Here is a 24,669-nt window from a genome sequence, read left to right on the forward strand (position 1 = left end):
TGAGCTTTAACTGGCTTTGTTGTGAGGTGAACAATGAGCTAAAGAAGTGCACAATGAAATCACCATTGTAGATATGTCTCAGAATATTCTGACCTGGAAGGGACTCACTATGAGAGAGTTTCTCCCAAAACATGTGTGTGGATATTTGGATTGTGGTGTCCTCCAGATAGGAAATTAAAGAGATGTTGGAGATGCCTGTGAATGTGTGCTTAAGGATTTGAACCCAGAGAGACAAAACTAGACACAGGAAATCAAATGCTACAGAAACCCAGGCTTTGTTAGGAAGTTCAGCATGTTTGTGAATATCCATCACAACTTCACAGAAGGTATCAGAGTTGTTGACAGATTAATTCCTAATACCTATCAGGCAGGGTAACACTATTTTCTAGGATATTTACTGATTCTCTAATTCTGAATCTTATTTTGAATTTGCAACTGATACTTCTTACTCCAGGATGCAAATATACATAAATGTCCATTGCTCATTGGAGGCTCAGTTCCAAGTTATGTTTGATCATCTTGATAAAAAAAGAGATAAAAATAGGAGGATATAAAAATCTGCAATCTTGAAAAGTATAATTGGAACAGATTTCCCATGATGTTACTCCAATTACATTATATTTTAGCATTTACAGAGAACTTACAGAAAATTTGATCAAGAAGCAGTAGTGGTATGATGGAGAATTTAACCAGAAAGTTTCTTGGAAGCTGAACAACAGCCTGATTTTTACAGAACAGGAGAGAGAACAGGGACTAGATCATTATCAGATTGTTTCTGCTACAAAATGTAGGTCTGAGTAGTTTTAAATACTCTTTCTACTGTGTGCCCTGCAATAGATGGATTTTCGTATTCCTCCTACATATTTACCTGGAAAGTAAAAGTAATAATGGAAATTTTATATGATAATGTGCACAAATAACATTTTTGGCTTTAACACTTTGGAATTTTAACTATATTTTTCCCCTGTCTCTTTAGATTATCATTTCAGAAAGTAGTGCATTAGCATTCTAAGTATTTAGCAGCTGAATGCTTCAAGAATGCATTTGTAGGGGAGGTTAAAGATACAGTGCCAGGTCTAGTGAGTATAGCTGACTTATTTTTTACTTTTTTGCATATTCTTGTGTAAAATACTTATGTTCTGACCTTACAATACAAATCTGGTTTTGGGGGGCTAAAAACTGTAGCACTAGCCATATCTCTTCCTCTATTTCATCTGTAACTCAGTGTCTTGTTGCTATTGAGAAAAGAATCCTGAACCCATGATGCATCATCTGGAAATATTAGAAAATCAGACTGATTCTGTGACTAGAGGTTTTGATTAATGATTACTTCTTTCTCTTGTACTTTCAAAATATGTTTGTCTGTCCTGGTCAACTTCTCTTAGCTTCTTTTGTTCTTGCTCTAGACTCTCTCTGCCAGTATTTATTTCCTAACCTATTTCAGAGTTGTCCCCCTTCTACATTAAATGAGAAATTACTTGAAAAAAATAAATTTTTATTGAGATATAAAGCCCCCACCTATATTTCCCAGAAAATTTTTTAATTGAGTCTTTAATTAAAAAAGGATTTCCATAATGCAAAAAGCTAGTAAATTAATGGGAAGAGGTTTGCCAGGATTAATAGCTAATGTGTTTCCAGTTTTTTTGACTTTCAGTGGAATCTTGAAGGAACCTTGTAACTCTGAAAGGTCTCCTGCCTATAAAGAAGCAAACCAGAAGCAAGACAAATGAAGAGAAGAAGCTTTTCTTGACTTTTCTTCTTGCTCTCCGTATTTTTTTTATCCTCTTAATTACTTAATTTAAAAAGTTTCAGAACCAACAGTGAGAGAGCAAAGACTAACGACAAAATTTATACTGCTATGAGGTTATGCTGTGTTTTACCATTTTGCAAATACAGCATTAAGAATCTACTCTTTGCCCTTTCTGTACTCAGAGACAATGGCAGTTGTGTAGTGTCTCACAATATCATGTAACCTGATGGAATAAGATATGTAGGACAGGGCACTGCAGGGATTTAATGAGCCATTGTTTTGTCCATCACCAGAAGCTTCCTGCAAAGCATCTCCAGAGCAGTGATTTAAAATTGTCACATTTTTTCCCATATTTTTCCTATCTTTTTAAAAAAGTTCGTTTTAGTATAAACATATTTGTTGAAGGTCAAGGACAAAATGTTGATGCAAGATGTGTATGTGTAATTTTCAATATAAGAAAATTGACATTTGTCAGAAGTTGCCGTCTCATCCCGTGATGTAAATATGTGAATGTACAAATTGGATTTTGTGTCGAGTTGGATGGGCCCCCAGCGATATCTTATTATGCAAAATGTACTGTGCTGTTCTGCTATTTGTAGACTTTGTGTTTGGCTACCTCTTCAAATGTTTCCTAAACCACCATCTTTCAGTACAATTACAATAGGAGAAGTAGCATTTTTAATATTGTGACTAACACTATATCAGAGCAAAGCCTTATGAATGTCAGTGTACAAGTGCCTCACTAATGCATGTGATGTGGAGGCAACGTGCTGGGTGATGACCCCAGAAATAACCTAGAATTCTTTTATAGTATCAGGAAATACTCCTTTGAATTCTTGTATCTGTTTCAAAAGGAGATAAGTGCTTTGACTCCTGAAAGCATGATAATCTGGAAGAAAATAATATTAATAAACACTTTTCCTTACCTCTGGAGTGCTCTCAGACACTCTGGTGTGTCTTGCCATCCATTATATCAAAAATTGATATAAGAGAGTACCTTTCAAAAGCCCCAATGTTTGCCACCAAAAATGAATCTTTTGTTATAAGAATTAATGGAAACTTGCAAAAAAAGTAACAAGAAACTATTAACAGTGCAAGCATGCCTGTAGGACTCTGACACATGAAAGGCAACAGGAGTGATCTGCAGGAAACAGAATTCTGCTGCTCTTGCCTTTGTATTTCATACAAGGTTTCCCAGCATGATTGTGATCAGGTCTGGAAACCCTTGCCCTCCCGATTCCTGTGGGTAATGACCATTGTGTATTGTACTTGTGTGCAGGGCAGTGGTGGCACACAGACCTTGGAGGGTCTGTGTCTAAACCAGTGAAGACAATCGATTTGAATTGAGAGTGAGGAGAGTCACGGTCATATAGGTTGGAAATGACATGTAGTGGCCAAACAAATGAGAATCACTGTGAAAGTTGGGTTTAATATTTTGATTACTATGATGAAAAGACAAGAGAAAAAAGCAGGTAATATCACTATATCAGTATATAAATCCAAGGTAAACCCACATCTCTGGTACTCTCCACGTCAAAAAGGTACAGTGAATGGTAACAAGGTGTATGTAACAGCTTCTGAATATCTAGCACTTTTTGTTGTTCACCTCTTTTTCAAACACACTTTTGATAAAAGTCTCTAAAATCGTGAGTGATATGAAGAACAGAGCAATACATTTGCTAAATATCACAGGAGAAGGAGTAGGGACATATAATAAAATTACCAAGTTTAAATCAGGCAGATTATCTATGCTTTTGTTATTACCATGAAGGTTTTTTTAAATGCAATGAAGCGTTGCTGAGTTCAAAAAATTATAGATCTCATTCATATCATTAAACCATTAAGGCACTGGACCAACAGACACAAATTAGTATTGGTATTATTAGCTAAAACAGCAGATTTGAAGTCATTCAAAGACAGTAACAGTGGATTTGGAGAAGTAAATAATGTGGTAAATGATGTAAGTTTCCACTTGTCTGCATACAGACTAATTCATGAGGGTGAATCATCAAAAGAGAAATTTGTAGAAGTGAGAGAAATTGTAGAATGGTATTGTTTAAACAAGAGTTGTTTCTAGAGTTTACTGTGTACAGCAAATTGACAGTGTGCACACAATGTAGTTTGATGACAGATACAAGGTCTATATCTTTCGATATATTGTCTCAGAAATTTGTAGGAGAGCTTATTTAGGTCACACCCCTGCTTCTTACAGTGCTGGAGAAATGGGCTGTATAGTATTGTCTGATTTTGTAGATTCCAGTGTTTAGGCCAACTGAAAGAGAGACTTAAGCAAAAGAAATTTATTCCCTGAAGGGCCAGGGTCCTTTCATTTGTGCCCTTTCATCTAGAGGGGACACAAATCCTGTCATTTCTTTTAGAAACTGTTCATTAATATTGTAATGCATTTGGTAACAACTAGAGTCTTTAGGGCAGTTTTAAAATGATAGATGATGAGTTCATTGCTCATTTTATAATTTCTAAACGTATCTTTCATGCATGACATCCTGGAGACACCAGAAAGAAGATTTTACAACAAATAAGTTTGTGCTTGCTATCTGTGGTGTGACAGGAAAAAAAAAAATACACTGTGAGGTAATTCCCCTATTTGTAATGACAAGCTCCCCACAACTCACTTCAAGAGACCTGAGACTGCCTATAGCTGTCCCAGAGAGGTTGGCTGTACTCCATATTTTTATTTCCCTAGACTTAGAGATTTTAGAGGTAGTTTCCTTTTTGAATTGTCCTGGCAGCAAGCACAGTCCTCTGTATTAAGGAAATTAAAAGTCTGTGTATATAATTAGAAGTTGTGAGAGTGATCGAGTAGCTGAAATTAAATGGAAATAATCAAAACCTGACATGAGAAAAATTGTCTTGGCATAGGCTAGTAAGATAAAACCCTGAGCAATTGTTACTGGATGGCATGGGAAAAATGATAATCCAGTCCATTTTAGTACCAATTTTAGAAGGTCTTTTGGAGCACAAGATCAATATGGTTTTAAAAAAATGACCCCAAAAAGGTTTTTTTACTGACTGGGCAAAACTGCTATTTCAGATGAGGCTAAAAGAAGCACTGCCTCTCACCACTGAACATAATGAACTATTTTATGCATCTGAAGGTTGACTTATTCTCAAGGTTCAGGCATATGCTGCTGTTTTCATACCTTAACAAGTTACTGTGTGTGAGCTGCCGTGAAGTAGCTGAGTTCACTCCTCCTGTCATAAAACGTGAGATACAACATTGTAGTTTAAACTGCTTTCGCAGGGATGGAGAGTGTGACTATGGGATGAGTGCCAATGTGAATGCCAACGTGTTTAAGCAAGGAGGAGCAGAGAAATTTTGGGCCTTTATCTCTCTCCTAACATTGTTCAAATATTTAATCCAATTACTTTTTGCAGTAAAATGATAAGTTCTTCAGGGATTAGTAAGTGGATGTTCACTTGAAACTCTTTGGATATTGCTTTTTATGTGCAGACAGTGCTTTGTTATGAGATAAAGATGCCTCCAACCCTGTCTTAAAGTTAAAAATCACCTGTGACCAGAAAATTGTTAGGTTCCTAATCCAATAAGGAAGGCTGCGAGTCCTTGTCTGCTGTAATGAGAGAGCTGGAGGCAGATACTTCACACTGGCAACCCTTTTCATTGATTCACTTCAGGTGTCAGTTCTGCACAGTGTGTTTAAGTGTATTAATTAATCGAGTGTATTTAGTTCTTGATGTAACCCCCCATAACCATATAAAAATGTAGCTGGATTTTGGAATTCTAATCCTGAACTCAAACAATTAAAGGCTATATTAATATACAGAGGAAAGAGGTTTTAAAATAGCAATCCTGGGGAGTAACATTGTCCAACACAGCAAACCAGAGAGTGTGTACTGGGAGAATGCATTCATGGGGGTCACCATTATTTTCATCTTTCTTTTGGTATTTCCCCAAGTAGACAATATTTTAACTTTGGATCTGGAGGAATGTGTAACTATGAAAAGTAAGCAAAAAATGAGTAGACCACATAGCTGTGATCTACTGTGTTGTCAGTAGTAGTGGATGGAGTTCAGGAATGTTGGTGGTTTGAAAGCACTGGAAGACCCATCCAATGCTCATCTGTTTGACCCAGTGCATAAACTTTTGTTGTTTTATTGATTGCCAAATGCCTCGGATGGCAAAATGTCTCCTTTCTGATGCATTGTGGCTTGAAATTACAACTACTTCTTTTCAAACTCCCCAAATTTTAATTGTTTTTTTCCCTATTAGTTTTGGAAATGTGACATCAGTGAACTGCTGGTTATATCACATCTCCTGGATAACTTATGGATGTGTTTATTATCTTTGCCTGTTTTCACAGCCTCTTGTGGGCAAAAGGCTGTGAGAGTAGCCAGTTGTTACATGTCTGGAGTTTTTCAGGATTTAATACAGTGTTGATGGTTCAACTGCATAGTTTTATGCCAACTCACTGTGTTATTCAGTCCTCCTCTTGTTCTTACAAGAACTGTGTGTCAGTTTTGCTGTATCTCATCTAGAAAATGTCTGAAGCCTCAGACTTATAAATCAAGAAATACCATTAGTACTTGAACTAATGAAGTCTTGTTTTAGGTGAATTTGTGTCTTGAGGTTGATTGATGTTGATGCTAAAGAAAATGAGAATGCTGTTGCTGTTCCCGCTGCTGAACTTTGTAGGGGTGCTCTGTCTTGTGTGTAATCCAGTGGGAGCTTATGCTGTGCACTTTTTATTAGTCAGAACAATTATATAGGCTTGATCCTCTCTCTGGTTGCTTCTTCATCAACAAAAGTAAATAAATTAGTTATTTTTGAGATGTCTAACAAACTGTTGAATCTGGTTTGTTCAGTAAGGTCAATATTTGTAAGGGTGGACAGACACATAGATTGTGTAAAACTTGGCATTACTGTGGAGGCTATAGCACACTACTGTTTTTAAAACAGCTAAAAATTTAGGAGTTCAAAAACATCTTAGTTTCCGTAGGTTGACTAATTTCTTTATTCAGTTTTGAAAACTCCAGTAGCAGATTGTTTGGGATTATTTTTTTTCATGATGATATTTGAACTGTATTCCTCCCTGGTCTAGTCCTGATCCCACCATAACCTAGAGTATTCATGGTGGAACTTGATTTTGATATATTATTATTATCTTTGGATTAGACTATGACCCATATACTCAACTTCAAACTTCAATTCATGTGAATTTAAATTCATTAAATTCAAATTAATAAATCTTTTGCTTAAAAAAGAAATTAAATCTTTTGCATGTAAGTTGGAACACTTGTTTGTGTGGTTTTTTATGGAATTCTACTTGACATTTTTTAAGTCGATGACTTCTAGAGTAATTTAAGGGAGCATATTTACCTAATTTCAGCTTTTCATTAGTTCATTCAAGAAATAAAAAATGTTACTAATTCTCATATTGTTACAAATCTTAATGTCCTCTCAAAAAATATTTTGTGCACCCTACTGCTGCTCAAGAAAAATTACTTCTAAAAAGGGAAAACAGTATTAAGAATAAACCCACTATTGATAGTTCTTTCACCGTGTGATGTTTTAATAATGAAATAATAGCATAAGATCTAAATGAACAAATGTATTGTGCCACTCTAACAGATGTAATGCTTTGCCTTCAGAATTACCCCCTAGTTTTGCCACCAGTAATAAGAGTGCCACTGGGGTTCCATCCAACAATTGTGCTGTAGGATGCCAGCCCTTACTGAGAGTAAAATGAGATGATGCTGCAATAAAAAAATCTCAGTGCTAATCTTCACGTATCTATTGGTAATTGTCTTAAGTAGTTGACCTATCTTCAGGATGGATATTCTGGCTTCATTTTGCTTTTTAAAAAGTGCCTTTGCTAAGTATGGGTGTTGCTGAAAATCAAAGTAAGTTGGCTTAGTTTGTCTACTCGGAGTGTTAATTATAAATCCGCTATATTTAGACAAATATGAAAAAAATTGAATGTCTTCTCACAACAGGAAAAAAGCAAATATATATTAAAAAGAAAGGATCAAAAATCATCTGATGAGAAAAGCTGAGGAAAAATGTGAGGTGCTTGTCAATAACTGTTTATGTACGTGCTGACATCTGACAGTTCTGCATGATTAGTGTGAAGCAGATATTTTCCTTTTGTTGAGGGAGAGGGAAAGTGATCTCAGTTTGCTTGGCAGTTATTTCAGTGTGCCTTGAGGTAACTGTGCCTGAGGATAGGTAGAGGAAAGCAGTTGGTGCCTGGTAACTTATTACACAAGGGTAAATTAGCCATTTGCTGGAGCTCTGTTTTTAAAATCTCTCACGCTGTTCAAATTTTGCCTTGTTATGTTTGTTGGTTTTTCAGATAGATTTGGGCAACCATGCTTCGGTTTGCAATTAAACAGACAATTTCTTTAGGCCTTTTTTTGCTGCTTCACTGAAGTAAAGGAATGTTTTATATCCCTTTATTACATTCACTGGCAGTTTCATTACTGTGAATATTCAAAACTCATGGAATGAGAATTGCAGCTTGGAAGGAATCCAAAATTCTCACTGTTAATGGTGTTTCAAAGAGTCGTTTTCTGAATTATCTGATAAAGGTTGCACTTTATTAGATTTATTGATGGCTTTCTTGATGGGTTGGGGCATTGAGTCAAATTGCTAAATGAAAACAGTAAATGCTTACTTCTAGAAAGAAGTGGCTTACATTGTATTTTCAGTTTGACAGTTCTTGGCCTAAGCCTTCTAAATCTTGATTAATTCTAGTCCTATCTTGTAGCTTGTAGTTAGTTTCTATTAACTGAAATGGATATAGCTACCATATTGATATTTTATGTTTTATATAAATATTTTGTCCTGCTTACACTGTTTTGAGGGATACCAAAGACAGCCCTGATTGCTGTGGCTTCCAGGACCTCTGTATAAAGTGATTTCCGTGACTTTGTGGCTGCCCATTCTTTCAAGTCCCTGATACCAGGGCTCAGATTGGTGTAGTTCATTGCATGTGGGCACCTCCTGGTATAAAATAGCACCATGATGGCACTTTTTCCTTCTGACAAATTGTGGTGTTCCAATTCCTGTATGGACTGGCTTGTGTGTGATCTGTGACCACTGCACCCTGTCAGGCAGGGCTTCACTCTGACCTGGTACTACTTCTCCTCATGTGGTAGAAGAATTACTTGCGAAGAGTGTCCTTAAACTCAAACACAGAGCAAATTGCAGCAGGTTTTAAGTAACAAACAGCCATTTAAGGTGGCAATATCTCTGTGCACCATGGTGCTGATACTGGTTGATTTTTACATCCTCATGTGACAAAAAGCTCTCATTCATCCTGTTCCTGTAATCAGAGTGTATTACACACTTGTTTTATTTCTGTTGTGTTTGGTCACCGTTGGAAAATTAATATTTTCTTCAACCTACTTGTTTTCAAGTAAATCTTGTTTCGAGGAAGAATACAGTGTCTAAAGATGCATTATCAAGATGATTTTTCTGTCATTTATGAGTTAATTAGAAGAGGTGATATAACTTAGGATTTTTTCTTAACTTTTAAGTTTGCTGGGTGTTTTTCTAAATGCATGTTTGTCAGAGCAAAGAAGTGTTTGAAAGAAACCTGAATTTCTTGATTACATTTATTTGTATTTCACTACTACTTGAGAGTTCCTATCTACATCTGTCTCTGTGCTTCCCATCCTGAAAAAAAATTACTTTCTAACCAGACAACACAGGCAGTGTGAGAAGGGAAGTGTAATCTCCATTTTACAGTTGGGAAAGAGGCAGAGATAGTCTGACTGTTCTCAGGTCACACAGGATGTCTCTGGGAGAGCCAGAAATTGAACCCAGATATGTTGCTTGAGTCCTACCGAGTCACAAGACAATCTTTTCTCAAAACAGAAGAAAATGCATTTATTTGATATATGCATCTCAATGATTTTCCTGTGGGTGCTTTTTGGAACTTTTGGGGTTTTTTTCTATTTCAATTCATCTTTTTTCCTTGCCTTTAATGTCCTAGTTTGCACTAATATTTAATGTGTGATAGAAGGGGATTTACAGCTTCACTGTGTAAAGGATTGAATGAGAATGAATTTAAATAATAGTTTGAACATAATTAAACCATTTTTTCAAAGAGATTGCAGTTCTAGATAATCTTTATTGCCATTGCTGTGTAAAAGATTTAAATCTGTTTCCATCTCTTTTTCATAAATAGATGCATATGCAAAAATAGATGATATTTCAGATGTGCTTGTAAGGGAAAAAAAAACTTTCTTCCCCCTCCTTACTGTATTAAAAGCAGATAATAGCTTAGATTGTAAGTTTTAATTATTTTCTTTTAAAAGTATTCAGAAGTTGGTAATTTTTAACGTACCATGCATATATTGAATTGGTGTGTCTGATCCTGGTGATTTGTGGTGGATCTTGTGGGATTTGTCTGTGTATTGAGGAATTTCTTCAGCAGTGTAGGTGCAAAACTTGTACTGATTTAAATTTCTCTTAAAATCTCTTATTACCGGAACACATGAAGAAACTAACTGACTAAATCCCAACCAGCTAAAGTAATTTTACATATTTGAGAACCTCAACACCCTTTAGCTGGACAAATGTTCTCTCTTTAGAGTTATTCTATTTTTTGAAGTTCTCTGAAGGATCTACCTGGACTGTCTCCAGGTAGAGCAAGTGGAACCACTTTGAAGAGATTCTGAATAAGCATCAAATGACAAATTGGTGTCACCACAAGTAGTACTGGCAGAAAGAACTTACAGATTTATATCCTGTAGTGTTTTATCTTAAACTGAAACCTTAGGAAACAATTGGAGTGGCTGGCAAATGATTCATGTTTGTGAGTGTGACTCTTAAACAAGCCCACTGTTTATACCATAATCAGTCTGCCTTTGGAAAAATTAACTATGATATGAAGGGCACCTTGGTATTCATCTGTCTTAGGATTCTATTGGAAAAATGCTCCAAAGATTACAGCTGTCCAGGCACATGGAATAGTTATTAGTTAGTGTGTGCAAACACATTTTATGCTTTTTAGCTTGGCTTTGTAAGCTGCAGTGGCTGGCTCTGCCTATTTAGTCAACAAACATATTATGGAAACAGAGAGACTATTAAATGGAAAAACTGGGATGAAAACAAGAGACCTAAATACTAAATATACGGTCTTAATCATAATTATTGAAGTTTTGCACCTGAAAACTCCCCGGATTTTTTTAAGTATTGATCATACTGTGTGAGTATTTAATCATGGGTTATATGGATAAGTGTTACTTGCTTCCTCTTTTTCTCTGTGCAACAGTCTCTTAAAATACAGTGAAGTTTACAAGGAATGGCTAAAAAAGGGCTCTTTTAGTTGTGTGCTTGCAATATGCTTATGTTTAACTCTTACTTATGAGACCAAGGATACTTCTTTCTTTTTTTTTTTTTTTTTATTTGTGAGCTTCCAATAGTTTGTTGAAGGTTAAGCCTTGAAATTTTGCTGTCTTTTAACACTGTATCAATGTGTTTCTCAGATCCCTTGGCTAATCATTGCTGCCACCTTGGTGAGGATTAGAGGAACCATTGACACATAACAACCAACACAAATTAATCAATTATATTTGCTTATCTCTTTTTGTCTGCTAATTTAACAGAAAAACTTATGCACAAAGGACATTGATTTGTTTGATAGGTTTATTGAAAGAGAATTGAGCTTTAGAATTACTACCAAGAAAAGAGAATGATGAAATCTCGTGAAGTACTTCATAAAACTAAGTTCTGGGAAAGTCCATGGCTCAAGTTCTACATCTACACATATCTTTTTTTTTTTTTTATTCTTCATCTAAATTTAACACTTTTAGTTATATTCATTTCCACTCTGGAATGTTAGGGGTGGTTCTTAAGGCAAAAGGTGTTTTTCAGTATGTGGCAGGGGTAGCATTAAGCAGGGCTTGTCATCAAGCACGTCTGTTCCCAGTCAAACAAGCTCAAAACAGTTTACAGCAAATAGTATGTGTCACACAGCATTTTGTATTATTTTACTGGTAAGGTGGATGGATGCATTCACTAATGGAAAAAAGTGCCCTTTGTGACTGTTGAAAATGTTATTTTTTCTTCTTGTTACAAGGTTTGCAAATAATAACCTTAACATTTTAGGTGTGACAAGAACAATTAAATTATTATCAAAAAGTGAGTTAATGTGAATTTGGATTCATTGTGAAAGCATGAGTAAAGAGCTTATCCAACAATAGAATATCTGCATGTCTTTGAAACTCAGATCTAGTTCAAGAAACTAGAATATGAAAAAAGTGTTGCAACAGTTTTTGAACTGGGCTTTGTTCACATGTCAACACTTTTTATCTTCAATACTCTTAAAGGAAAAGGACATTTCTGTGAACATCTCTGGTACTTGGCAGTGGAACAAGCTTAAAATGTAACTGACAAACCATAGAATAGAACTAGTTTTGTTCATTCCTGGAAATTGTTCTTTTCTGTCACTTAAATATTGTTTTGTGGAGAAGAGATGTAGAAATTGTTCTTGGAGAACTTATATATTCTGTTGATTTGCAGGAGAAAGAGACTTTAAGGACATAAACCCTTCTGATAATAAAAATCCATACTTCTTTGATACTTGATATATCAACTATATATATAAAATTGCTATATAGTTGAGTCTTAAAGAGAGAGAAGAGTCAGAGCTTGAACCTGATGTCTAATGTATCACCTGATATGTATGAGATGTGTCCTCATGCAAAGTAAATAACATTCTGAGCTGCAACCAATTCCACCAGATAAATGAGTAGATCATATATGTTGGAGTGTCTTCCATTGCCCCTGACTCTTCTACATCAGTCAGTACAAAGTCTGACATTCATCATTAACTGACCCCAAAATTAACTTTCATCATAATATTTCCTCTGTTTTTTGTCCAAAAATGTTACAGAGTCTGGGGTGTAAAAAAATTCCAGCCAAAGAAAGAATTCCAGCTGAAGTCAATAATAGCACTGTTTTATATAAGAAACTGTAATATTAGGATTTGGTGACACGAAACCTTCGGGCTGATGAAAAAATAAAATTCCTAGTGTAGACCGACCCAGTACTTGTTTTTATGACATTAATGATATATAAAGTTTATGTAATTCCTGTGATGATTAAACCAAATGTTTAATAATAAATGAGGGTGGTTCTTTACTGAGAGATGTAACAAGAAGCACTGCTTATTCAGGGAAGGACTGGAATATTGTAGAGGGAAGAACTGGGTAACCTTTAGAACTGGAGCTCTTGGGCGAAATTTGCATTTAAAGACTGAGGAAATGTCTGATTCCAGTGATGGAATCCCTTTGATGTGAAGACAAATCAAGGGAACTGCGTGTCTGTCATGGTCAAACGATGACACTGAGCCAGCAGAGTGATTTAATTCTCACTAAGGCAGACAATTCTGAACTATTATCAAGGAAACTGTTTCCAGGGCAAGCAAAACTATTGGTGCATTTCCAAAAGCCAGTGCTAAACTCTGGAGTCCCAGGTGCAAAAATGAGGATGTGTCCGGAGGAAAAGGTTTGTCCTCCCTGAGGAGACTGGGCAAGCATGGCTTATTTTTCTAGGAGGTGAAACCTGAGAAGAGTTTGTACATGATGTAAAAATCAGCGCCGAAGAGGGAAGACATTTAACCTAAAAGACAATGATGATGTAAGAAACTGAGTGTAAACTAGCTGTAGGTAAATTTAAGCTAGAAATTAAAGGTATGCAAGGCTAGGACAGGGTATTTCCTACGTCACTCAGCTCAGTCTTTTCTTATGCTACTACAAATGCTGTTTTAAGAACAGGCACATTTTTGCCCCTACTTTCTAATTCCTGAAAGTTTTCAGCACCAAAATGAATTGTATTCTGAAACTGCTGTCCATAAAATGAGGTGTGGGTAAAAGGCCCAGCTGTTTTACAGTGGAAGCTGTGTCCATGAATAGGATTGTGTGTGTGGTTAACTCTGACCACAAAGAGCTGCTTCGTGACCTGGAGGTCTGTACGAGTTCTGTGCCCCAGTCCTATTTCCATTACTCCCTTAAGTTTCAAGATGCCTCTTGTTTTCCCTGAATAGATTACTCTTTTAAGACTGTTTTTGAAAATTCCTGATAATGAACAGTGGCCATGTTCTTTTTTCATGCTTATCTCTTTGCTTGAATGTGGCAACAGTGAATTAGCATAAATGGTCTGAGGAAATTAGTTAATATAGATTAATTTGTATTCTTCTTTAATCCTTTGAATTTACCTCCTTGAAGATACATCAAAGATGAACTCGGTTCATAAATATGTTTAGAAGATAAATACAGTAGGGCGAAAGAATCCTGTTTTATGGTATTTTTAAAACTCAGAGATAAATCCTTTATAATCAGTAACTGACCTATATGATATGCTTTTTCCAGTTTGTTTCAGATCCTTGTGCCAGCAACCCCTGTCACCATGGTAACTGCAGCACTAGCAGTGATGGCTACCTCTGTCTGTGCAGTGAAGGCTATGAGGGAACAAACTGTGAGCACTCATTTCACAGCCTTCCCGTGTCTGAAAGGACAGAGCCGACGTCCCCACGGCAGAGCAGCCCCACCTCACCCACCCTGGAACCCGACGTTGTTCTGCCTCGCTCAAGAGCGACTGTGGCATTACCTACATGGCAGCCAAGAGCGGGACAGAAGGTGGTAGAACTGAAGTGGGATGAAACAGAGGTGAGAGTATTCTGTCTAAATGAAAATGCACAGAAAAAAACCTTGAAAGTGTTATCGTTTTTGGGTTGTCATTTGTGCATCATTTCGTGGCTGTCTACGTGAGAGGACTGAAGATCTGATCTCTGCCCTGAGTTAATATGCCAGTAAAATTAAACACAAAAACCCATTTGATACATGTTACAAGTAATGGGCTTAAGCTGGCCAATGTGTTGTGTTAGGTGGTTTTTTGAAATGCAATAATATTGTTTCTTCCAGGCATTTGTCTCTCTAAACATCAAATAAATTTAGGCAAAAATAAAGGCTAAAGCAATACCTTTAATATATTTTTTGCTATTTGCAGTTATAATCATGTGTTGCTTTGAAAAATACAGGTTCCTGCATAAAACATAGTTATTTAAGGATTAAATTGGTAGTTAGTATATTACACAGTGCACAGCTCTGGAGATGCAGTGACAGTGGTGGAAACTTTTGAAACTTTTAAATGTTTGTTGTAACTTTTACAAACAATCTCAAACTTAACACTACCTGGCAAAACTACAACTGGATAGCGCACAACATATGATCCTTTGCTTTCTGCCGTGTTGTACACTGCTTTTTTAGTAATGCATGTCTTGCATGGACTCTAGTGTCTGCAAATGTTTAAAAAAAGTATCAAACTTTACCTAGTTACTGTTAAAGTAATGACCAGCTTAGTACCAAGCACTAGGGGTATTGAAACTTGTCAATGAAGAAATATTTTAGTTTCTGTAGGCAAAGAATTGCATCTTTGTGACATTTTTTCTTACTGAGAAAGGCCTTGTGAAGTCATTTCATTTCAGTTTATTCAGGTAAAATAGGGAAAATGTCCACTGTATCTCTTTTTAAAGTGTTTCAATGAGTTTGATTCTCCTGAGGTGTTTTCACACAATGCATAATCAGGAAGTGAACAGGCATGTGCTTAATCCTGGAAGAAGTGTGTTTTTCATCGTTCTTTGCTAGTCCACAAAAATTTGTAGATGTTTTTACTGGAAAATTCATTTAAAGCAATTTTTCAAAGTAGAATCAACATAAATAAACTATATGTTTGATGTGTTATGACCCTCAGGTTATATCTGAGGTGGAAGTATTTATAGAGCTGTCTCCCATTTCAGTAGGAGTTCTGGTAGGCAATGTCTGGAGCACAAAGCTTTATGTCCTGGAATTCCATCTCCCCTCTCTGTTATTTTTCAGTAGAACATATGTCAGGCACCAAGGATGGAGTTTGGAGAGAGCACTGAAGCAGAACCAAACAATGATCTGCTCTTATTACTTAGTTTAAATGCAATCTCATCTCTGCATGGTCGCTCCATGTGTCCTGATCAATTAAGGGCATGCTCTTCCCTGTACCAGATTTCCCTGGTGTGTCTTCCTCAATCTGTGGTCTGGTATTGTATAAGTAACATTTTTGCCTAGTTTGCATTTTAGGCAGGTTCACTAAGAATTTCAGTCAAACAGATTGTTTGCAAGCATGTATTTTAATAGCTCAAGTTCCCCCTTCTGCATGTCTTCTGTATTTTTCCTGAGAAATTATTATTCTTCTGTATTATTCCTGAGAAGTTATCAATTGCAATTGCACTGTGAACACTAAAATGGAAATTACTTGTTGCCCTATTAGGAAATTGCTGGTGTTGACATGTTTTTAATATATTATGATGGGTCTTGTATTTTTCACAAGCTCTCTAGTGTGGCATAAGGACCTTCTACCTTGTTCTTTGGAATTTGCAGTGAGAGAGATGATTATCTAAAACAAAGGGATTTCAGTTGCTGATTCAAGACATTGTCTCTGATCTATATTAAACTGAAGAGAGTTGATTTACCTTGAAGAGAGTTGATTTGGTTTGTGTTCCAAAGCCTCTTTGGTGGAGGCTTCAAAATTAAAAAGTTAAATGTTAATAAGAAAAATACTACCTTTCCTCACAGCACTAAGAACTTTGCAAAGCTTGACCCTTTCTTGCTCTCTTAAAAGGAAAAAATTAAAGTAACTGTAGATTTTGTATTGCAAAAATGTACTGTTTTGATCTTTGTTGATATTCAGAGGACAACAAAGGCTGATACTATTATGTTGTTGGTTGTTCGTTTGCTTTTTTAAATCTTCCAAGACAGTCAGTATTCCAAATTATTCTACGCTGATACTGCAAGTGAACTATTGTTCTTCAGATTCTTTTGTCTCAGAGTGAAATTTTGCCGGAATCTTTCCAATTGAAAGCTCTCACTATCTTGCAAGGATGAAGTTTACATGGAAGCTTTTCCAGGAAGTTTTGGCAACTCAAAATATGAACACTAGAGAGAAGTAGACTGTCTAGGAGGTGCACGATGTATGCTTATGGTTGGACATGTTTTCTGTATTCCTTGATCCCAGAGATATATTCAGCACTGTTTGCTTGGATGAACCATCTCAGTTGTCTGAAGCAGTAGACAAATTAAAAATGTCTTTGGGTACAGTTTCATTTCTTAGAGAGGTCTTGATATAGGAAATTAATCTTTTCCTGATATGCAGATTAAGGAGTAAAAACACAGATCCTAGACAAGAATCTTTTCTCTCAATTGATTTCTTCAGTATAACACAAATTTGTCTTTGTGCTCAGCTGTTAAAAGAAAACTCTTTTTCTTATTTGGGGCAATTACCTTATTGCCCCACTTGCAAGAGAGATCCAACTAACAATCCACATTTCTCCAGTTCAATCATCTTTTTGTTACGGTGTAGAAAAGGTATATATTAGCTAATAGTAGAAGAAAAAAAAAAAAATCTCATGAATCAGACTCAATTAATGGATTTAATAAATGTTTCTGTGTACAAAATCAACTGTAAGAATAGTAGTACCATACTCTTATATATGATTTTTCCATAATAGATCTCAAATTCTTTTCAAAGGAAATCAGCAGTATTCTTCACATTTTACAGATGGAGACACTGAAGCTCAGAACAGTAAAGTGATTTGCCAGGTGCACAGCCAGGAATTAGAATGCTGAGCACGTGAGTCCTAGCCTAACCTTCTATTTATACTGCAGTTTTGTGCTCAGATTCAAGGTTTTGGAACTACTGATTAGAGGCTACAATAAACTTCTAATTCCCCTTGCAGTGGGGACAGCATTTGTTTTACGTGTGTCCTTTAGTCAGTAAATTATAAGCCTTTAAAAGCAGTATGGCTGAGTCGAGTGGAAAATCCTGAAAGGGAGTGCTCCTCCTCTGCAACAGTGGAATATGCTTAAGGAATAATTCTGCTTGAAATAGGGACCTTCAAATCTTGACTGCTTTATGTGTGGTTAAATGTTTGTGCACTTTTGACAAGGTTGGTATGGGGGTAGAAGGAGGAACAGAACAGAATCTGAATGGAATCATGGAAGAGAGATCCATTTGAGATGGCTAAATACAGAATAGAAACTCCATCCTTAGGAATGATATCTTAGGAAAATATTTGTCATGGAAATGGATGAAGGCTGGAGTATATATGCTTACACTTTTCTTAACCTATTTTCTTGACATTCCCTCTTATGATTGCTGTTAAAGTACTGGAACATGTATAATTCTGGTTTGACTAAGGACAGATCTTCTACCTGTATATAAGATTTGTTTTAGAAATCTCTAATATTTTTCTTTTGTTTTTAGAAGAAGATATCCTACAAACACATAAGGAGACAGAAGGAAACACAGATTTTGCTAGAATAATTTTACCTTCTAGGATAAATCTGTAACTTCACTCTCTTCTCTACAATATTTGTTTATGGAATTTTCTGTACAAACACCATTCTGATAGACAATTGGTGCAAGCATCTCTGGATAAATAATAGTCTTTATTATATTTATTTTCAAAGCAAAACCCTGAAAGCTCTGAAAGCTCAATATGCTAAAAAAAACTTATGTGAAGTTCACACAAACCTTAGTTTATTATGTTCCATTGCTAAATGATGTTTAATAGATGGTCATAAATACTAGCTTTCCTAAAATCAAAGTTCTTTAAGGACAAAAATACCCTTATAGAGAATTCTAGTGAGTGCAATTCCATTAAGATACTGAAGGCTCACTCATCTGAAGCTGTATTGGCAGGTGGGCTCAGGACTTTTGGTTATCCAGAGCTGTCTTTAAAAAGTAGTTGGATTCTCAACTCCTCCTTCAGGAATCATCCTGTCTGGAAGTCTTAGAGAGTCTGAGGAGGAAAAAAAAAAAGAAAGCCTGATGTGTTTACTGCCTTTCAGTGTTTTGTGTAGAAATATCTCTAGCTGACTTGACAGTCTTTGGTTGAAATGTACATCCCAATTTACTCTCCAGTGACCTGAGCTCATACTCTGCATGTAAAGATCTGACTCTGTGAAATTTTTACTTGATGAGCTTGTTCATACAGTATTTACCTTCATTATCTCCTTACACTTTGGAATAATAAATGACTATTAATTGTTCAGGGAAGTAATATTTATTGAATGACTGTGCTGTGATGTCAGCAGAGGATAGGCAGCTAAACCCCACACATCCACTTGCTCACTCCCCCATCCAATGAGAATTGGAAGGGTAAAAGTGTGAGAACTCATGGGGAGATAAAGACAGTTTAATAATTAAAAAAAAAAGGAAGAAAAAGAAAGCAATAAAGAAAAATAAATTAAAAGCCTAAGCAAAACAAATGATGTGAAAAGCCCCAGTTACTCGCCACCAAGTAACCAATGCCCAGCCACTCTATGAGCAACAGCAGCCCTGGCCAAGTTCCACCTCCCACCCCAGTTTTGTTACTGAGCATGATGTTGTATGGTGTGGGATGTCCCTTTGGTCAGCTGGGGTCAGCTGTTCTACTGTGGTCCCCCAAACCTGTGCACCCGCAGCCTACTTGCTGGCGAGGCAGTCTAAGAAAGAGAAAAGGCCTTGATGCTGTGTAAGCACCGTTCAGTGATAACTAAAACATCCCTGTTATCAACCCTGTGCTCGTCACAAATCCAAAACACAACACCATGAAAGCTACTGCGAAGAAAATCAAATCCATCCCAGCCAAAACCTGTACAGGATGAACAGCAGATTTTATGAAGTTGACATTGATTTTGGTGGCCAGCTTGAGACCAGAAGGCAGATGGTTAATGTGATAACCTAGGTAATCTATCTGAGAAAGTGTCATTGGGTAAGATAACCTCCTGTGCCTGCTGATGCATCTGCCTCTACTATTGACATTGGTAGTCCGTGACAGAAATACAAAGTTTTCACAGTGTTATCTGGAGGATTATCATGCATCAAAATGCACTGGATCCTCTTGGTGGTGTGATTGCTGATTCTACAAAAGGCCTTTTGCTCAGATGAGCAAAGAAACAAACTGCCAGCAACAGAATTCCCCAGGTGGATGTGCAGCCTTCCTTACCTCCTATTTCAGTGCTACAATAACTGGGAAGCCTTATTTGTTTGGTACTGGTTTTGGATGCAGTCTCTCAGCCTCCCCTTGGTGTTCTTCAGAGAGGCACTACTACTCTGAACACTTTTGCCTTTCTCTCCCACTGGTGAGATATGTTAGAAATAAACCTCAATTTTCTTTTTATTCTGATTTTCTTTCAAGCGTTGTCCCATATGAAACTCTGGAGGGTAGAAACAAGTACACTTGTGTGGAGGTTAAACTACATGACACTAGATTTTCAAAAACAGTAGTTTTTCATGTTACAGGGAAGAGTACCAGAACTGATTTTTTTTCCTCTTTTTTTCTTTTATTATTTTGTTCTGAATTGGATTTCTGTGCCAGAAGTTATCCTGCTTCATTGCTTGGCATCTTGATTAAAAGTAGATAGTAATAGATCCCCCTCTTATAGTTCTATTATACTACCTTTTATTTTCTTACTTTTCTTTTAACTTTTTAATTATTTGCAAACAGCTGTTCAAGGTCTATAGTCAGTATGTAACCTGTTTTCTCTCTTTCACACATTATTTTTCCCTTGCATAAGGAAGACCGCCAAACGTTATATTTCTTAAAAAATAAGGGATACTTCTTGCCACCCTTAGAGGGTTGGAAGAGAATAAATCCTGCAGGCCCTGTCCTGATAGAAGAGTGGTTATATGTTCAGAAAAGCCAAATTTCATGTTAGAAAACTTGCTTTATTGAATTGAAAACTAGTATGAAATCCCTTGGAAGAAGATTTGAAAGAAGCAGCATTTACAAGACCATTCCTGATAATGCATTTATTGTGACAGTTTCTGTGCCACTGAAGAACTTAAAGGTTACCGTTCCTAATGAAAAAGTAATTCAGTTTTCACGGGACACCACCCCAGATCATAGCCTTGTTTTTCTCAAAGAGGTCATTTTCCTGCTCTTTGCATTACCATAAGTCTTTTCAGATATGTTTAAAGTTTTAAGCGTAGTTTTTTTTCTTTGCTGTAAGATGAGTTTGCATCCATCTCTTTTATTTAGTTCAAGAATGATGTGTGCATTCATGTATTCTCTTTAATTCCAGACTAATTTGCCCCACTTTGCTCTGGCTCTAAGACCATGCAGATTTCTTTGTTGCCTCATCAGGAGTAAAAACAGAACAGCTTTTTGAGTTTGAAAGACAGGAGGTAAATCAAAGAGAACATTCTCAGCTAGCACAAGTGGAAGGTTTCAATCAAAAATACACAGGTGTCTGTGTGTGCGTGACTGTGTACACACGTTCACACAGACTTATTTGTGTAAGCTTTCGGGACATCTGAATGAAACAAAACACTCTTCTTGTATGCTGGAGTGGGGTTTTGTGAAAACTATGGTGTCACTGAAGTTACAATGGCAATTTACAGCAAAGACTTAGTGGGCAATTGGCTCATTGGGTGAATTTTCACTCACAGCATCAGTGTAGGTGAGGTTGGAAAGGATCTCTGGACATTGAGCAAACTCCTTGCTCAAAACAGGGTCAGCTGGAGCAGGTTGCTCAGAATTGTGTTCAGCTGAGTCTTAACTCAAAGGATGAAGAGTGCACAAGATACCTGGGCAGCCTCTTCCAGTATTTGGAAGTATCCATTAGATTTCAGAAATAATCTATATTTAATCTTCTTAATAGGGTACTGAGGAATTTCTAAAGCTCATATAAATTTGGCCATTCCACTTACAGACCACTTTCAAGGTTGAGGAAAGTGTGGCATGTTTTACAAGAAGTAAAAGCCTTCTGCAGTTTTGTGAACTCAGGGGGTGGAGATACAAAAGAAATGCAAACGTATTGCGGTGGCAGAATCGCTGTATTTTGTGCCGTTCAGGATTAGTCTGCCCACATTGATAAGTTCTTGCAGACTTACAAATGTCTGCTCAGCTTTTCAAGAAACATACTATGAAATTTCATATGCCTATCTTCAAAGAACTAATTTCAGTACTGAGAGGCTGCATAAATGTAGAGAGTGTCTGTATGCTACTCTTCTTAGCCTCATTGAATTAAAGTCTAGTACACTTATCAATGTAATAAAGGCACTCATTCATGTAAAAATATTGCCTTGGGATTTATGTATGTATTTCAGCACTTGTTGCATTAAGTGTATATCTCATTATTCTGGTTTGTATAAGGCGGGAGAGTAGCTGTACTGTTCACACAATTTAATTTCTTCAGAAAAGTTGTAATATGGAAGAATAGTCTGTTGCTTTCTTTTTAGGTACCACACCTGATTTTCTTTGCAATCTCATCTATACTACTACTATGGCCTGGTAAGGTAACGTAGCCAGTCAGTGATGCCTTGCTAAGGTCCAGGTAGAGATTGTAGGAGTAAGTACTCTTCTCAAGATTTCACTCTTGCTTTCTCAAATGATGCTCTTTTACCTATGTAAAATTTTAAAGTATTCAAAGCATAAATTTAATTTTTATATATTATGTTATCTTTTAAAAACCATAAAATTATTTAGATGCAAAGTCATGGAAAATAAAATGTATGTAAAGAGGAATTCTGTGTTTACTATCAACAATTTGATAATAATTTTAAACTCTAAGTAAGGTAGTCAAGAACAGCTCTTGAATGTATTCTCTGTTGACACAGGAGCTTATCTTTGTAATCAGTTCCTAAACATTCTTCAGGTTCTGGCAGGTGTGTGAAGATTTTATTTTCTTTGGTGACTATTTTTTAAGTAGCTGCATCATCTGTGTTATAGATATGTCTGTTCCCCAAGGAACTTCCTTGCTGTCTTAGAGGTTCTGTACTATTGAATACTTCGGGGGAATTTTAGAACAGTTTGATGTCATTGTAGTTAGATGTAATTTTTTTTTAATATTTATTTTTTTTTGAGGAGGGGGAATGAAAATTACAGATTGGTTTCATCTTCTGAGTGTCCTTTATTATTGTGATGTATTGGTTGTCTTTGCCCCTATTCTTCAGTTGCTTAGTTTTGCAGAGAGCTCTGTTAAGACATGAAAGAGACATACTTAAAAATCTTTATACATATTTCTCACAACTGTGGAAAAACTGCAATTTTTTTTCTTAATTCAGGTGTCAAAACTGTCATTTTTGTCTCTATAGTATTTGCCTGAAATAGGACACTGCTGGGACCATTTCTTGTTCCTTATGAGAGCTGCTGCTTCTGCCTGTGTTTTTTTGTCTGATCCAAGTATCAGGGGTTTTAATATATAAAAGAAATTAGAACTTTGTAAAATTCTGGTTTTAGTGTCCTACTGGTTTATATGATTATTTTATCAGATTCTTAGAACTTGAAGTCAGGGCCAATTACAAACGGACTTCCTAGATAAAGACATCAAACATAACAAATCTCTTAATAGAAGAATCAAAATCATTCATTTTGCCTTTCACTCTTCTGATTATCATTGCAATATTTCCTATGTGTGCTTTTCCTGCTGATTAATCCTAAATTCTGATGTGTTTGCAAGTTAAAGTTTTTTGTTCAGTGTTGCTTTTGTTTGTTTTTTCTGTTTTCTCAAGGTCAAATCTCAACTCTTATTATGCAGCCACTTTGTTCAGCTCTTGCTTCTATATTTTTATGTTTTGGTTTTTTTTAATTTGAGTTTCAAAGAGATCAATACCCTTTACAAACTTCTGATATTAAACAGTAAGTTAAATGAAATGCATAAATTACAGTTTTCCCACTTGTGTTCCAAGGTAATAGGTGCATGAAATTGTAAAACTATAGAAATACTACAAAAGGAGTGTATTTTTAGATGTAGTATAAGACTGCCGAGAACAGAGATACCGATTTCTTTTTTCCCTTTATTCTACTAGGAATATAGATTCTCAAAGAAAATGGAAGTTTAAATGGGGACATTTTTCCTGTTGGCACAGGAAGAGTGTTAACCATATTAACTTTGGATGCATCATGCCTTTAATGTTAGCTCCATAATTTTGACTCCTGAGATTTAAAAATTGTAATGGATATATAATTTTTTTTAAAATTTACTTGAGCAAATACAATAAAATTGCATCTCACTTTATTTTCATAAACTACCTGTGTTCATATTATATGTTCCAGGGAATTCAACAATGAATCATGTAATCTAGACTTGGGGAAATCATTCGCATCGAGAAATGTCAATACTGCGTGTTTGTCTTGCCTGAGTTGAAATAAGCTCTGAGTCTCCTAAAAAATTATTATTTGCATTGTATTCTGGACTTCTGTTGTTCCTGTTTTTACACGTGTTTCATAATCATGTTTAGAATGTGAATTTGAATTTTATTTTGGGCTATAAATTGGATTCTGGCTTTTTCTTGGATGTAAAATTAGTTCATAGAAGGGTGTCAGGTTGCATTTTTGCCTTTTCAGCAAAGCTGATGTAAAAAGCTTGCACACATGTTCTCCATGACCGAAAATATAACGTGGCAAACTCTTCTTAGAAATCTGAAGATTAAGCTGGTTTATTGGGTTTCTTTTTACGGTGTGATATTTCATAGCAAGCTGATGAAGATACTTGAAAACTAATCCTTTAAAACTATTGGTGGTGTCGATTTAAGTAATAGACTCAATTGTGCCACATAAAATATTACTTATTTGAAATATATTTATCCTTGGAAACATTAATGATTTTCAAAATGTCTTTAGGAAATTACTGCTTTTGAAGATCTGAATAATTGAGGAGTCTGTCTGTGATTGCTTTGTGATGTGTGACATCTTTCATGGTGTCTTGATTTAGTTAATGAAGTAACTGATTTCTATGCCTGGTAGGCATCAGTAGATTTGGCAAACATCCTTTCACTCTCAACTGTGATCATCATTTTTTTCCATCTGAAAGCACTGTTTGTCTGAGCAACTTTTACTTGCAAAGAATAGCAATGGGCAAGTGGGAGAGTGTTTTTTAAAGGAAACATGTTTGGAAAAAACATAGTATAATAG

The 24,669-nt window shown here is 36.0% G+C and overlaps 1 protein-coding gene across 1 annotated transcript in view; it reads left to right on the plus strand.

The window, feature by feature from the left end:
* The window catches only part of DNER (delta/notch like EGF repeat containing), a 119,235-nt gene that overhangs the window by 32,463 nt on the left and 62,103 nt on the right, over nt 1-24,669 (plus strand). Inside the window, exon 2 of the mRNA XM_027650655.1 lies at nt 14,111-14,407. Coding sequence (XP_027506456.1) covers nt 14,111-14,407 — 297 coding nt within the window. The remainder of the gene's footprint in view (nt 1-14,110; nt 14,408-24,669) is intronic.

Source organism: Corapipo altera, unplaced genomic scaffold (genome assembly GCF_003945725.1).
Source record: "Corapipo altera isolate COAL_440 unplaced genomic scaffold, ASM394572v1 54, whole genome shotgun sequence".
Taxonomy (NCBI): Eukaryota; Metazoa; Chordata; class Aves; order Passeriformes; family Pipridae; genus Corapipo; species Corapipo altera.